The 16,948-nt window shown below is 44.4% G+C and overlaps 1 protein-coding gene across 3 annotated transcripts in view; it reads right to left on the bottom strand.

The window, feature by feature from the left end:
• TGFB1I1 (transforming growth factor beta 1 induced transcript 1) overlaps window positions 1-16,948 on the bottom strand; it is a 137,058-nt gene that overhangs the window by 57,706 nt on the left and 62,404 nt on the right. For 2 of the 3 annotated variants that reach the window (XM_069244423.1, XM_069244424.1), the window contains one exon: window positions 2,827-2,903. In XM_069244423.1, coding sequence (XP_069100524.1) covers window positions 2,827-2,903 — 77 coding nt within the window. Of the gene's footprint in view, window positions 1-2,826; window positions 2,904-4,765; window positions 4,921-16,948 lie in introns of those variants that run through there. The other variant, XM_069244425.1, reaches the window with a different exon arrangement.

Below are 16,948 nucleotides of genomic sequence, written 5' to 3'. Positions count from 1 at the left end.
AGAAGGTGAGTCACTGAGACTGGGGAGAGTCTGTGAGAGAGGAAACAAAAGTGGCTGTGAGGCACAAGTACCAGTGGAGCTACTGAGAGGCCACACTGTAAGCCACTAGCCTATGTAGTGAGGGGCAAAATCAAAAGATCTGTGAATCACTGGCACTAGGAAGAGTGTGTGAGAGGAAATCAGACTGACTGTGAGACACCAGACTAGAGAAAGTTTGTCAAAGAGAAACATAGAGTGATGGTGAGTAAACACCACAAGGAAGTCTGTGAGAGAAATGAGAATAACTGTGTGAGACCGGCACCAGGGAGTGTCCAGAGACACAAGAGTACAACAACTGTCATCCCAAATTGAGTATCCTTAAATGGGATTTACAAAGCCACACAAGGGGTGATTTGCGCCGCCTTGTGTGCCTTTGTAGAGAAATGTAATGAAACGCAGCGACTTGCGCTGCATTACATTTCATCGTGGCAGGCGTCCCATGGTTGGAGCATCGGTGTTCCTGTGCATCCACCTATTGAACTGTAGCAATCCCAGATTTATTAAAGGCAGTTAACCATGGATTGCGCCAGAATGGTGAGCGTACCACAGAGAAGCGTAACAAGGAGAAATATCTTTATTTTTTCTCATTATTTCCTCTTTTTATATGAGCAACATTCTACAACGGTCATAGAAAGAAGAATATGCCTCCAGGGATTGTTTTTGTGCAGGAATGTGTCCCTTCTTGCTCACACACAGGCACTGTTGTGCCAGGGTGCAAGGGGGCCTGCGCTAGCACTAGGCAGTCACAAGTGCACTAGAACTAGAAAAGCTGAACTGTGCAATATCCTTGTACATATGGCGCAGCTCTCACCCTCTCACGCAACTCAGTGCAGCTACTTCCCTCGATGCACTGTGTGAAATTTTAGTAAGTATTCCCCTAAATGTGAAACACCAGCATCGTGAAAGCATCATGAAGAGTTTGTGAGGAAATAGGAAAGAAACTGTTAGTCACCAATACCGAGGAGAGTGTGTGAGAGAGAAAGTGCAAGAGTTTGTGAGTGTACGGCACAGGAAGGTGTCTCGAAGAGACTGCTTCGACCAACAGCAAGGAGACTTCTGGTCAACAGAACCAGGAAGAGTGCAGGAGAAACAAAGGCTAAGTCACTGCAGAAGAGGCAGTCTGGGGCAGAAGAAAACAGAGCAATTGAGATCGAACAGCACAAGGGAGAGTCCGTGAGAGAGAAAGCGTCAGGTATCATCAAAAGGACATTCTGTGAAAGGAAAAAAACAGAGATAGTGACTTATTTGTGCAAGAGAAATTCTCTGAGAGTAAGGCGGTGAATATGCAGCATCAGAGCAAGGGAGAGGGAGAATGGGAGAGGGAGAGAGAGAGAGAGAGAGAGAGAGAGAGAGAGAGAGAGAGAGAGAGAGAGAGAGAGAGAGAGAGAGAGAGAGAGAGAGAGAGAGAGAGAGAGAGAGAGAGAGAGAGAGAGAGAGAGAGAGAGAGAGAGATATATATATATATATGCAGAGAGCGTCAGTCATGAGTACTAGAAGGAGAATGTGTGGGAGAGCTAAGCAAAGACGTGGTTCAATAGCATAACAGAAAGTCTGAGAGGGAAAAATAAAATCTCTCTGACCCCGGAGCACATCTGTAAGAGAGAAAACAGAGTAACAGTGAGTCACTTTCCGAGAGGAAGCACACAGAGCGAGTGATTCAACGAAAACAAGCGAGGGTGTCTTAAAGGGAAGCGCTGCGCATGAGTTCGACGTAAGCACAAGGTAGAGTCTGTCAGAGAAAAAAACACAATCTACAGCAGTAGGAATAGTCTGTGGAAGTCAAAAGGAAAGTGGCCATGAGCCAGCTGGGAGAGAAAAGCCGGGAAGATATCAGTCAGCGCCAAGGGGAGAGTCACAGAGAGGCAGACCAGCACAGAGCCTGTCCGCAGGGAGTCTGTGTGCGACCTGCACGTGGACATTCCGTTAGGACGTAAAAAACAGACCCATGGTGAGCCAACGGGCAGGACGTGTCAGTGATAGTGAAAAAGCGAGGAGCATAGTGAGCAAAACAACTTTAAGCTACCTGGGACACTGCAAGGCCGCCTGAAGAGAAAAGCGGGGCAAGTAGCTGACAGTGAGACACCAGAAAAAGTATTTGAGAGAAAACCAAAGGGACTGTGGAGCTTGAACATAGGACTGCGAGTCGTCTGCACATGGGAGAGTCTGTGACAGCGACAAACAGAGCGAATGCGGAAGCAAATGCGGTATATGAGAGAGAAAGATGCGAGTCATTAATTCGACCTGCCGGTCAAGAAGTCTCCGGAGTATGACTTGTCAGCGGTAGCCGTGGCAATAGTGCTGGGCATTGTTTTTTTGTTTGTTTTTTTTGGTTGCATACAGAAGCAAATTGCAAAACAATTTCGCTAAATTTGCTCATGCATAAACGGAAATAAAAGACCCACAAACCAAGAACTTCATGTGACCAGTTCGACTGTCTCACCTCTGCACTGAGTTCTCCCGAGACCCACACAAACCTTAATACAAACTCCTTCAGTGAGCAGCTCAGGCAGTGATGGTTCTCTCCGAACCTCATTTTTGCAGGTCGAACCGCGAGAACTACCGAAGTACAAAATTCAACCATTTCCCACGTTCTCTTGCGAAGCAAAATTGGACAGTTTTCGGAGACAAATGCATGGTCTGAACTTTTAAAAATGGGTGGATATCGCATTCCATGGAGTAGTTTGGGCACCTTACGCATAGCCACAAACCCATTATGCAGAACCAATGTTCCTCAGTCCAATATACCCAGCTATGGTGTATTTAGTTACACTCTAAAGAAACTCTTACCTGTACAGGTGGTCTTTGTCTCCTCCTTGTGGTGCTGGACAGGATGCCGGCTCAGAAGACATGCTCACGGTTACAGCCTACGGAGAGAAAGGAAGCGGATTGATCCAATTAGTCGCCCGAGTTAACCAAAAATAATAAGCTTTGCAATGTAATGGGTCTCACATTAGCTCGTGTTAGAGCTATTAGCATTGTCAATTCCTAACTGGACTTTTGTTGCCACATAAATTGAAAATGAAAAGTAAAACAGTTGACATAAGCAAGCCGATTCAAAGCAACATGGCCACCTTGAGCATGAGCACAAAGGAGAGACACAAAAAGAAAAAGAAGTTTACTCGCAATCAAACATATCAGCAATTGTGCAATTATCCATGTAACAGTGGCTGTCTGCAAGGCAGTAACAAAACCACACCAAGGAGGGACAAACGTAAAGCATTCACCAATGATGATAAAGGATTTTTAAAAGGCAAGCCCGCAAACGCGTAAAAGTGATAGGCGTGAGGTGGGTGTGGTTAAAAGCCCAAAATACTTACAACAGGTCAAAACACTTCCGCTCGACCTAAAAATTATTTTAACACTTATATTCTGACAAATACTTCTGTTACAGCTCCTTAGGACTTACAAGGATTAGAAAAGTCAATATAATAATACAATGTACCTGTCTTGCTCATTTACATATTAAAGAAAATGTATAACATCTCCTTTGCAGTAGTTAAGAGTAGAACAAGGTACTGCTGCAGTGTATTTGTCAATCGGGAGAGGATGGGGAGAGATATGCTAATGGAGCCATTTATCCTTGCTTATCTGTCTGCAGGGGCATAGCATCAGGAGGAGTGTATGTGGTGTTGATTGTCTGGTAAATAGTTGGGTACAGGTGCTTTTAGTCAGGTATGGTGAGGTGTGTGATCAATTTTTCCAGGAATTTTTACATACAATGGCTCGAGTGGCCGCATAAATTTTTTTTCTTTCACTTAGGCCATGCTGCATAGCATCAACAATGCTCTGCAGTACTGATTAAAACCATTGGCAAAGCCAATAGCTCACAAAGGTGAGAATTATTGGCTTTCTCAATGCTTGTTTATGTTGGTGGCAGCTAGACAGCTTTTTACAGAAATCATGATAAAAACAAGCACTGGCAAGTCTAAAAGGCTGGCAGCCAGCTCCAGACCTATTAGCTTTGCCAATGCTTGTTTTGTTTCTGACTGGTACTTTATAACCCACGACAGAGTGCAAACTTGTGCTCCACATATTAACATTCATCTGGTAACCGCACAAGTCTCCAATGTGGGTGAATGGACAGACGTTTTCATACTTTGTAGGCCTGAATAGATTAATGGAGAGGTAAATTATATGCAGTTCACTGAAGAAACAGCTGGGAGATGGTTAAAGCCACCCTCCCTCCCCTTTTTGACAGCATATGTAACAACTTATAATGATTGCATCTGAAGTCAGAAGAAATGTACCTGTAGCATGGGCCACATTTTGTCCTAAACTGAGCATACCACTGAGTGTGCTCCTTCCTGCCCCAAGCTGCCTAACTCACTGAAATGCCTGTTTCAGACTGCCACTTGGCCACCATCTCCCCTAAATTGTTATATCACTTGACTCCAATGCAATTCAATTTCTAAATAAGAGAAGTACCTGGACCACAGTGTCATTCTTTTGCATTACTGCATAAAAGAGCAGGCTTTAGGATAGAGGATTACCTCTGAATAACTTCCAAAACTGACCAGAGTCTACTTCGTTCCTTTCCACATCATATGTGCTTTCACAGTAGCACCTTATGTTGTTTTCAAAGCATTTAAGAAAACTGCTCTTTTAAACCAGCAGAGCAGCCTGAGAAGATTTACGGCCCCAATTAAGGAGATAAGCAATACCCTGTGTGTGGTGTCCTGTGTGGTGGCAATCAATCAATCCGTTTTTGAGAAGTGTGGCTACTCACCCATGAGGGTCTCAAGGTGCTGGGGGGAGGGGGCCTCAACCGAAGATCCACTGCTTGAGGTTCTTCTTGAAGATGGTGAGCGATGGGCTTTGTCTGAGGTGCAGGGGGAGGTTGTTCCAGCTCTTTGCTGCTATGTAGGTGAAGGATCGTCCTCCAGCGGTGGTTTTACGAATGCGAGCGATGGTGGCCAGGGCCAGCTGGGTGGAGCAGAGGGATCTGGCGGGGTGTGGAAGGAGACGCTGTGGTTCAGATAGGCTGGTCCTGTGTTGTGTGTGGCCTTGTACTTGTGGGTGAGTAGCTTGGAGGTGATTTGTTTCTCGACCGGGAGCTAGTGGAGGGTCCCCAGGTGTTGGGAGATATGTTCTCAGCGTGGGACGTGGCAGGGAGGGGCCCTGGAGAGACAGACTCCCGATTTCACATCATTGCTTCTAGGTTTAGCTACATTCTACCAGAAAGGTCATATTGTGGCTTTTGTTAAGGACCAGGTGTTTCTTTTGTAAAACAAGCTTATTTTAGGAGCCTGAAGTAAATAAGGACAGCACTGGAATAAAGCCAAAACAAATGTCAGTGACATGGGAGGAGATGGGAGGAACGGAATGCTGTATTAAAAGGCAGACAGCTACTAGCCTAAAAACACCCATGGTGAAAGGGGAGCACCAAAAAATAACAAAAGTAGTCAATCACGGCAACAGATAAAGAAACCAAAGTGAAATAATACAGTTGTTGGTCACTGCTCTGAAACAGAAAAAGGAGGGAGAAAAAGGCAGAACTGACCACTAGTGAGCAAGAACTTTTTAAGGACACTGCAACAAACAAATGAAATCACTTTAAGTCATAAGAAGTATACTAAAAGTACACACAAGGTCGACTCTTATGCTCGACCTAAAAACACAATAGTGAGGTTTGTCCTCTAAACAGAATTGTGTTATAGGTACACTTTGTAGAAACACGTAATACATTCTGATCTTTGGCATTCATTGCTTTCCCTCTGCCAACCGCTTTTTATCTAGCCTGGGTAAGGGAGGCCATTTAGGCCAGTGAATCAAGCCCCGCTGGATGCAGTGGGCACAAGGACCCACACAGAATTCAGTAGTGTGGCATGATTTTCTATATCATTGGCCTTCGGTCCTTGGTATTCTTTAGGTCTGTGCTTGGGTCATCTCAGGGATTTTGGGAAATACACAGACTTTTGCAAGACCTTTTCTCCTGGAAGATATGTTGGCTTTATGCTAGAGGTGGGTGAGTCAACTAATTACGACAGAATGCCAAGCCAGAGATGAACCAACTTCCAAGCAGTGGCGACTGGTGAACTTTGAAAGTGGTGGGGCATAATGAAAAGTACCTTGTGAACAAGCCTGACCAACTAGCTGGGTGAGGAATTGCTAATTTCTTCTAGTTCCATGAACGATCAGCTCATCCAGTTCAGGTTTTGTGTTTGCATTCTTATAGTCCTGTTGATCTATTATAAATCCCCACTACAAGCCCCAGAATACAAAGAAAAACATGGACACAATGAACTACTCATGTATAAACCTGGGAAACGTGAGAGTTCTAACTGCTCTAGACTAGGTTTAGGTACTCAGTTCTTTCATTTCATTTCCACTTCTAACATTAAAAAAATATGGTTCATGGTTAAAGGAGTCTTCTTTATTAGGAAAGTGCATACTGAGGCACTTAATGACCACTGTGAATGATTTATAAGATTCTGGCATTGAGACTGTGTTAGCTGTGTTACCAGTTTCATGTTTTTCAAAAGAATAACAATAATAAATAAACTATATATATATATATATATATATATATATATAAATATAAATTTATATACACACACATACAGGGGCTTTCAGCCAGCACTCTAAAGCCAAGGAATGGCCTGTGCAGGAGTCATTCCCATTTTGCTTTCTCACTGTACAGCATAGAATACAGGGCTATGGGTCTGCCCACTACAGCCATGGGTTTTCTTGACTAATGGCATTTTGTTTGTACACATCTGCTTAAAAGGTACTTCAGTGCCAGGGCTGATGGGCCAATCTTTGCTTTGATTTCATGTTTATTTGAGTGATGGGTGATTTTTAGGCCGAGCATAGGCAGTGCGCATGCGCTGTCTCTTGACATGTTGTAATCTACATCTTTGGGCTTGCACCACACCTATCTCACCCCCATCACTTTCATTCGTTCTTTGGCCTGCTTTTCAAAATTCCCTTGATTTCGTAGGTAAATGCTTTATGTTTGTCCCACCTTGAGGCTGCTTTGTTGCCGTCTTGAAGACTGACCCTGTTCCATGGATTATTGCACAATCTGCCAAACACCTTAGTGTGGCGCACTGCTTTTTTCTTTTGCCCCGTCGCTTCATGCTCCGTGACCGTATGTTGTTTTTTCCTCTTTGTTGTTTTCTACATTGACCCAAAGTGCTTCCAGCATGGCACACCACAACGCTTTCATCTTTAAGTATGGTGACCACGTCTTTCTTTTGTTCTGCGTGGCGCAGCTTGCCCACCTCCATTTCATTTAAAGCTGCACCCATTTCATGAGTGTGGTTAATAGCAGACCAACTCCATTTACAATGCCAATAGCCCTAACTTTCACAAATGCGAGACCGATTCCTTTGCAAATGCTTGTTTTTGTTATTTTTGGACAAACATACAAACGCCATCTTTAGACAGCAGCATTTTTATTTTTTAAACTCCTAATGCTTATAGTATCTGTTTGCAAACAACAAATAAACACATTAAAAAACAAGCAAGCTTGCCAAGGCCAGTCTATCTGATTTTCCATTGCTTGCTCAAAGCTGCTTTCAGTGAACATTGGTACGATTCACAATTTGAATTCCGTTATGCATGGAAGAAGTATTTGATGTGGTGGTTATTTTTTGATATTTGAATGTTCAAGCTTCCACTTGTTTTACATGCTACAGCAGTGGTTCCCAACTTTTTGACTTCTGTGGAACCCCGCTTTATCATTAATGGAACCCAGGGACCCCCACTGAATCATTATTGGAATCCGGGGACCCCCCACTGAGTCATTGCTGGAAGCATGGGACCTAATTTGTCAATATTTGTTAATATTTTTTAATTTTCTAAGCAGTCGCGGACCCCCCTGAGAAGGCTTTGCGGACCCCCAGGGGTCCCCGGACCACAGGTTGGGAACCACTGTGCTACAGCATCCAGAGACAGTAGGTCTGAACACGGGTTTGCAGCTTAATATGACAAGTTGTAATGCCAAGCATGATAATGATTTCATATGCAAATAACGATGCAAGTTTGTTCACAAATGAGATATGGTCAGTAGTAGCAGTGCTGGTGAGCAGTGTACTTAGAGTTGGTAGGCAGTACTTTGTACAGGTGAACAGGAGTGAACAGTCAAGAGAAGTGCACAAACACTGGTAGACGTGTACTAGCCACTGGTGGACAGTATTAAGCATTGGAGGGTAATGCACATAGCAATGGTGAACAAAGAACTTTGTATAGGTGAACAGCATTGAATGGTGAAGAGCGCCAAGCTTAGAAATGGTGAGGACTGCACGCTTCAAAGGTGGAAAGTGCACATCTCTCAGAACAGGAGAGTAGGGGAAAACTGAACATAGCTAACAGAACCTGATTTAGAACAGATGTGAATGGTCAAAAAGCCTTTCCAGCCCTGGAGTCAATGAGACAATTTTAGCCAAACAAAGCCTTCTGGGACTTGTAGTTTTAGGTTAGTCAGCATCTCTAGCTCCTTGTCTATAATGGTGTTTACACTGTTGGTATTAAGGTATAAGTGCAATAGGAGCCAGTGGGAACAATGCCAATGTATCAGCACCCTTTCAGTATCATTGGCACTGCCTACGCTGTGCCTGGTGCGTTATCTTACAATCCATGTGACAGATGTGTGGTACAACACGAGCCTGTGAACAGCACAATGAGGTAAACAAAAATAAACTGAAATGCCTAGGTTCCAGTAGGCTTAACATAAAAGAACTAAACCTGTAGAACGAAATCCACCTTCTCCTTTTCTGTTCATGTTTACTTTCACAATCGGGAATAGGATCATACTAGAACAAAAACAACATTCCTCCAACAACCCTTCTCTTTACAATTTCAAAACACAGGCACTTTTATGATAAAAAATAAACATTAATTTTGCAAGTTTCTGGAGCCCCCGATGATTTGTGGTATCGTCCAATTGAAAATGTACTCATTACATTTTTCATTTGTCAGAGTCAAACTCTGTATTTGACATCCCTATTTAAAAGGCCCTTTCAAATGATTCGAATTCAAGGCACATCATAATTCGCAGGCTTTCCTTTCTCGAGGCGCTCTACCTTTCTGTAGAACTTTACAGTATTCTGTGGCTTTTAGACATGAGGAGACGTGAGGAGTTCTCACTTTTCCCTCTCTCTTTTCAGCTTACCAGCTCCGGGTACTTCAGTACTCTGGTTCATCAAAATACAGATGGATTGGAACTTTCTTCAACCCACTCCAATCTTCCTTGTGATAGGCCTTGGGGCGATTTTTCGAAAAACACGTCAGTGCCAGAGGAGGTCCTATCCTCAGACATGCTGCACTCTTCTGCACATGTGCAGCATGTCTGTGGAGTGTGAATGCGAGAGTGGACTGAAAATAAACAAGCATTTGCAATGCAATGGGTCTTGCGTTTGCTCGAGTTAGAGCTATTAGCGTTGTAAACTCCTAACCGGACTTTTCTTGCCACATAAACTGAAAATGAAAAGTAAAACAGTTTCACATAAGCTAACCGATGGCTGCCATGAGCACAAAGCAGGCACACTAAGGGAAACAGAATTTCACTTGCAGTGAAACACATCAGCAAAAGTGCAATTATCCATGTCACCGGCAAAAGTGCAATTATCCATGTAACCGGCAAAAGTGCAAATATCCATGTAACAGGGTCGATGTCATGCAAAGCGCTTGACTACTGCCCAGCGAGATCGCTCTGCCTACGAAATAAAGAGAAAAAGTAGTCCAGAAACCATACGGAAAACATGGAGCCTTGTATGTTTTCAGTAGTTGTCTGGTGCACTCGAGGAGGGCCAAACACCAGAAAAGGCACAACGTATGCATGACTTTCACTAATAAAATCAAGCAAATTTTAAAAGGCAAGCCCACGAACCAACCAAACTGATGGGTGTGGTTAGAAGCTATCCATGGAGCTCAGCACTAACCACCCACCCCTGCCCCTATGGTGCAGTCAGTACACAGGCCTCAAACTCAAAAAGAAACATCCAAACTAGCCGAACACATCACTTAATCGCCATAAGTAATTTCTGCTGCTAGTAGAGCAGCTTTTCCAGTCTTCAGAGCTGGTGCTGGTGGGTCAACACCCCTGCACCCTCTAAGCACCAGCCGCCACTGTAGCCATGCTTGGCTCTAAGAGCCTGTGCATGAGCTGAGTCCTGAAAACATTTGCCTTGAAAATCATGCAACAAGCATCAGGTAAAACTATTTCAAATTACCATTACAATTTTTTAAAAAGGCGCAAGCTGAGACTTGTTAAAGTGATTTTTTAAACATTTATTTAGAACCAAGCCTATCCCCCACCCCCAAGCCCTGGCAACAATTCAGTTAGTGAACTGAGAGGCATGTCAGTTGTTATGTGCATCCTGTATGTGGCCCACAATCTTATAGATAGAGCAATATTATGGCTATAATGAAACACAATACGTTTGTTCAGCTTGTATTCTGAAAGCACATATTTGAAGGTGCTTTCATTTGGCGATAATGAAGAAAGAGGGGGATTGGTGAAATAAAATAATTGTCTAAGATCACACAATTTGTTTAAATGGAAAAGCCGAGATTAATCCCAGATTTTCTGATCTTACTTTATACAAATCAGCCAATAAATTGGTGTCTGTCTATTCTTTTTAATTCAAATGCTAATGCTTTGTGTTTAACTTGTTGTGCCTAAAGGTTGTGAGAGGGTGCCAAGCAGAAACCACATGAAAGCTCGACTTGATTTGGGCACAAGGTTCCAAGAGGACCTCAAGCTCAGTCAAAGCCCAGCATTTAGCTCGAGCTGGCACGTCTTTTCAGCGGTATCCCCACCTCTTGCTTATGTATAGACTATGAGCATAGAGACTCGTGCACTGGGCCAGCCTCGGACCCTACACTGGCAACTCATTGCACTGAAGTCTCACGCTATGGAGTTTCCATTATTTAACAAAAAAAAGTGCCTGTTAGACCTGTCAGCTCTTGGCAGTCCCGGGTCCTCCACGTCCCTGCACTCAGCCTTGTTGGCTACTCAGCGGCCATGTTGTCCCTGTTATCTGGTCCAGCGTCACTGCCCGTGGCCTTTTATGGTGCTTCAAAGGGTGCAGCTTCTGGTAGTTGGCAATCCCAGGCACCAATGGTATTGATCACAGTGGTCCTCCTCAAATTGTGATGGTTGCTTGAATTCTGGGGCTGGCGCCCAGCGCCCAGCACCTCTTTTCAAGTGCCACAAAGCTCGTTGCCTAGACACTTGATTGGCCAGTTTGAAACATGCCGGACAATCAGTGCGCCTCATTTTTACAGGCTTGGGCCTCCCACGGACAGCGGGTCACTACCTTCGGGCAGTTTTAGCCGTAGGACCCAAACAGGTCCGCTGCACCAACCGGCCTGCAAACCGAATTACTTAGCCATTGACTTGTCTTTACGCCGCACAAAGCAACGCAAGGACAACACAAAAACTTCTGTAAGATTTACAAAGCCATTCAAAGAGCTATTTTCACCGTCTTGCACAGCTTTGTAATTTAATGTAATGCAAAGCAGAGGCTTGCACTATGCTTCCTTGCATTTCGAGCTGGGAGTATTCCATGGGTAGAACATGGGCGTTCCCGTGCATCCACCCATGGATTTGACACAATTCCAGATTTACAAAGGTTTGTAGGTCTGGGATTGTGTCAAATAGGTATGCCTTGCAGAGGATGGTGTAACAAGGAGGAAAACATTTTTTTTTCCTTTTTTATTTTCTCTTTCTATCCTCTTTACTATTTCACACCTAGAAATAGGAAAATACCTCTTTGGATTGTTTTTGTGCAGGAATGTGTCTCTTTCTACAAAAAAACGATTGTGGCTGTAACACAGGCCCCCATGCACTATGGTACTAAAGTGCCTGTATTGGCGCTAAGCAGCACACAGCCAATGGTACGAGAGAGCAGAAATACTCCATATATTTGCACATATGGAGCATTTTTGTTCTCTCCCATTCACGCAACAGATTGCAAGTTTCCTTGCTGTGCTGCATTCCTTGAAATAATAGTAAATATGCCCCATTGTGTCCTACATATCCTTTTGCGGAAATATTGTCCCATTGGCGTAGATCACTTTACTTTTCATTTCAATGGGGTGATAGTTTTGGCAATAATATCTAGGATACAATATTTGTGTCAGGTGCTATTTTGCTTTTGATACTCTGGTATCATACCAATTTGGTTTTGAACCTTATCTTGAGGACATCTTACCTCAGGTCCGGCACACGTGGTGAATAAGGTGTCCGCTTGGGATGTTACTAGTGTGCGCATAAACTGCATAGTAGTGTCCTAAAGAGAATATTGAGGCTCACTTATGATTGTAAAATGGAAGACTTTGAAACTATTACACATTTTATGCTTTTCTACATAAAAAGTAGTGGGCTTGCGAAGGAAAATACTTTTGCCCATGTTTAAGTCCCATGGTATCATGACTTATAAAGAGCTCTTGGCATTATGCCATAGGACTGATACAGCGCTAAGTTATCTTTCAGTAGCACTCTACGTTTAGTCTGCATGGACGATCACAAGGAATGGATCTCAACAATTTTTTTTATGTTGATGCATTTTTAGATTCATATTACATTTCAGAATTTATGTTTGTTGAAACAAGGTAATTTTAGTAGATATTGTATGGCATTTTAGCTGAGACTATGAACAAATATGGAACGCACAAAGTGCAGCTTGTTGCAACAACTATTGCAGGTCTGATGGGTACAATGCTGAACATCCACGCCTCTCTCCCTGGAGAGTCTAATCGTAGTCTACAGCAACGCAGATCCAGTGCTAGCAGAGGGCCGGGTAGGGTACCCTAATGCCAGTTCACATCAAAGTAAACCTGGAGACCCTGGCACAAGACCAGCACTCTCCTATCTGTGCTTGGGCGTAGCTTGGACATTAGGATTGGGGGGAGCAGGGTGTAAGCTTTAGATTTCCCCACAATCACGCTGGCCTATAATGTTAAAATATATTCTACGACAAGTAGGGTGCATGAGAGTGCCTTAGGTGGCAGTAAAAAGGGAGACAAATGCGTATTTTTTTTTGTAAGTTTGCACCGCTTTTGCATCAAAAAATGACGTAAAGGCGGCGCTATCTTTTCATAAATCGGGCCCTGAGTGAGAGAAACACAATATTTTATAAAAAAAAAAAAATTGGGACTGTCAAAAACGAGATGAGAGCCAGAGAGAGTGTGTTTTTGTCAGGGTATGCATTGCAAAAATCCGAGCCGAAAACCGACAGACACCTCATCATACCCGACTGAAAGCGCCTGTACCCAACTATTCATCTGAAAATGCATTTATTAAGGAGTTGTAACACCCCAAACACCCCCTCTGAAGCCACGCTCCTGGCAGCCGGCAGTGATAACTGTTCTCTGATCATCGCAGTAGACCGTTGAGGGCAGAAGGGATAACACAGAAAGTGCCAGCTCCCAGTAAAAGGCAAGTCAAACAACTAAGCATTCACACAGAGGCACAACGCACGTTTTCTCAAGATAAATCATTAGATCTGCCAGGAAATGTTGATGACACGTGCACATATTTATATCACATTTGTCACAACAGTGTTGTGATAGTACGTTGACTCATTCTAGTCACGCTGTGCTGCACAAAAGCACTTTTACATCAGAGCCACACAAAACACAAAATAAATTGCAAGATGTAGCGCCCGTTAACAGTACAGTATTGTCAGTGATGTCTGGAGGATGCAGTCAGCTGCCAAATGGCCCCATTTCACTCTTGCCAAGTTTAGTCAGCCTTGGCTTTTTAGGCAACAGCCCTGCAATACTGGGCTTATAGTTACGTTTATACGTGTAATAATATGAGTTTTAAAACAACTCAGCATGACAACTTCTGATGTCCAAAAAACAGCACAGGGTAAATGTGGCAAACATGGCACAAACATTTGAAGCCACGTTCATTATAGCCACAGAGTTCAAGAAATAATGAAAGCTTTAAAAATAAGAGGGTCAGAGGAAGCATTTAGTCTAAGTTACTGAAAGTGTTTACCTAGTAAGATATGGCTAAAGACATTAGTATCATACTCGTACCTTCGAAGGGAGAGAACTACCACTTCAGTTTCCCAGCACATCTCCAGGCAGCATCCTCTGGAGAGGGGCAAGCCTCAGCCAAAGGCCTGCCTGCTGCTGTGTTCTCTGTAGGCCCGCTGCATACAAGGGGGGATACAGGAAAGCCAGAGATGCTAGTGCACTTGGCGTCTGGCTCATCCATGCTTCAGGATGGATCCAGTTTGTGTGCGGAGCCAAAGGCCTCAAAATGGCCCTCCAGACAGTGCGAAGGGTGCAGTGAGGCCGGATGGGATACAGTGGCTGCGTCTGCCAGTCTCATGACTCTTGGTTCATGTCATCTCCTGCCATAGCACCCAGGGATCAGAATTTGCCTATGAGTGGAGTGAGGGCTTGTCTTCCAGAGAACTCCAGGCACTTCCTGCCACCTTGCAAGCACCAAGCCGCCTATGGGAGGGCCAGATAATTATGCCCCACTTGTGTGAGATGCCACTGGGCTGATAAAGGGGTCAGGCATTTAGTCATGCTCAGGTCAGGCACATGTGCTGTGGGTCAGTGGTTTAGCTAGCACCCCAGAGTGAACATACTGGAAAGCATCCTCTTTCACTTCAGTGTCATTCCACGCAATTTCGAGCAGAGGAGTGAGCCCATCACCTGCCATGGTAGGTTGGCAGGTAGGTCCCTTGGAGTGTAGCTGCAGTAATTGAGGCCATGCTTCAGAAGTTGGCAAAGCATTAGGAAGACCTTAGAGTTGAAGACCTGGAAGCGAAATATGAATGGATCTGTGAGTTCAGACTGGCTTCCAGCACCAAGGGCTTCCTGACATTTTCCATATTCTTCATCTGGAAATGGGATTGGACCGTCTTCCTTGGGGAGAAATTAGTGGTTACTGGCCCACACGCCTGGCTGTTACAGCTCTCTCGTCCCATCTCTAGGGGGCGCTGTAAAGGGACTGTCTGTAGCCTGGGAAACACATTGAACACTCATCTAGAGTCCCTTTCTGACTCCCGTTTGTTTCCCTTTTCACTATGGTATGCTTTTGTAGAATTACATTTGCCTCCTGGGACTGCAATACATTGTTTTCTATGAGAGAAGTCCAGTTGCTCATTTTTATTGGATTCTCTCCTCCAAGACTTGCGAGTGTCTGAAACTACACACACCCGAGACCTTTCCTGTGCAGCACAGTCATGTGATTCCCCCTGGGGTTTGCTGCAGCCTGGAACTGCTTATAAGCAGCCATTCCCTCAAGATCCTTGTCGTGCATTGGAGTTCAATTCCTTTGTGTTCCAGACCCTTTATCGGATGGTGTTCCAGTCTTGTTCCTGTTCTGTTTCAGCTTGAACCTGCTTTCTGTTTCTCTGCCCTGTTCCTGATTGTTCCAGCCAGAATCTGCTCTCTGTCTCTTAGCTGTGTTCCTGTTTGCTTCTTCCAGAGCCTGCTCCCTGTTTCTCAGTCCTGTTCCTGCCTTGTTTCAGCCTGAACCTGCTCTCAGTTTCCCAGTCCTGTTTCCTGCTTGTTCGAACTCCCTGTATTCCAGCCCTGTCCTTGTCTGTTCCATCCAGAGCCTGCTCTCTGTTTCTCATTCCTGTTTCTGCTTGTTCCAGCCAGAGCTTGTGCTCTGTTTTCCAGTCCTATTTCTACCTTTGCTTCAGCCTGAGCCTGTTCCCAGTTCCTGCCTCTGGCTCCTAGTTTGTTCCTTCTGTTTCAGTTTCCTCTTGGGTATTTGTGTCTGGTAAGTGTACTATCATTTCTCACCTGTGTATAAGTGTTTTCCTTTGTACTGGGGTTGACTCCTGGTTTCCAGGAGGCAATTCCAGCCCGTACGTTGTCTAGTGTTATACATAGGGGGTTATTACAACTTTGGAGGAGGTGTTAATCCGTCCCAAAAGTGACGGTAAAGTGACGGATATACCACCAGCCGTATTACGAGTCCATTATATCCTATGGAACTTGTAATACGGCTGGTGGTATATCCGTCACTTTTGGGACGGATTAACACCTCCTCCAAAGTTGTAATAACCCCCATAGTCTTTAGTGCCTAACAGTGACAGTGTGCTATTGCTGTTTTTCCAAGAATTGCCACTGTGTTTCCAGCTAGACCCACAGGGGCTTGTCTTGTATATGTAAGTACAATCCTTATTCGTGCTCTAATGGTCCAGAGACATAATCACTTCTGCTGCCTCCTTTCTATGGGACTTGCGGGGTGACTATCTGTAAGAGCAATCTGCACAGAGGCATTGACATTCTCTGTTGCTGGGGAATTTCTGAGCCCTACCCTGTGTACAACCTTAGTGGTAACCCAGTGTGTTTGTCCATTAGTAATGCGTTTCACACAAAGGTTGCTCTGCTTTTACTTTCCTGTTTCCTGTGCCTGTCCATAGTTGTCCTTTCCTGTGTATGCCTTTAGCTGCTCTTCTGCCCCAGCACACTACCTCTTTGAGATATTCTGTGACCTCAGGGGGTGCCCAAACCAGAGTCCTGATCAGACCCACCCTAAACCGTGACACTGGCTGTCCATGGTATTGACTGCCACCTCATGTCCATCATCTTTAGACTAGAAACCCACTATCCAGACTCTCATGCTCACTTTGAGGTATCATTCCATGGAGAGAGACTGTGTTGTTGTTGAGTCTTCTGTAGATCTTCTGTTGATCTAGGGCCTACCTTGTGTCTGGAGAGGACAGGACCCTCCTAGAGTTATGGCAGGCTGTCTGTCACTATATCCCTTTCAACCGTGAAAGTCAAAAGCTCACCTGCATCCACAACCTATGTGTGCCATCCAGCTTACATTTTGCTGCATATCCTGAGACAAACATTACGATATTCCAGGTTCCTTTATGTGTGCCACAGAGTTCTCGATGGGGCATACATTTTTCTCAATGAGTAGGGCAAATAATACCAACCGTGAGAGACACACCAACAATGCAGAAACAGAACT

Source organism: Pleurodeles waltl, chromosome 7 (genome assembly GCF_031143425.1).
Source record: "Pleurodeles waltl isolate 20211129_DDA chromosome 7, aPleWal1.hap1.20221129, whole genome shotgun sequence".
In the NCBI taxonomy this organism is placed as follows: domain Eukaryota; kingdom Metazoa; phylum Chordata; class Amphibia; order Caudata; family Salamandridae; genus Pleurodeles; species Pleurodeles waltl.
The sequence above is the reverse complement of the archived record's forward strand: the minus strand, read 5'-3'. Positions and strand labels throughout refer to the sequence as shown.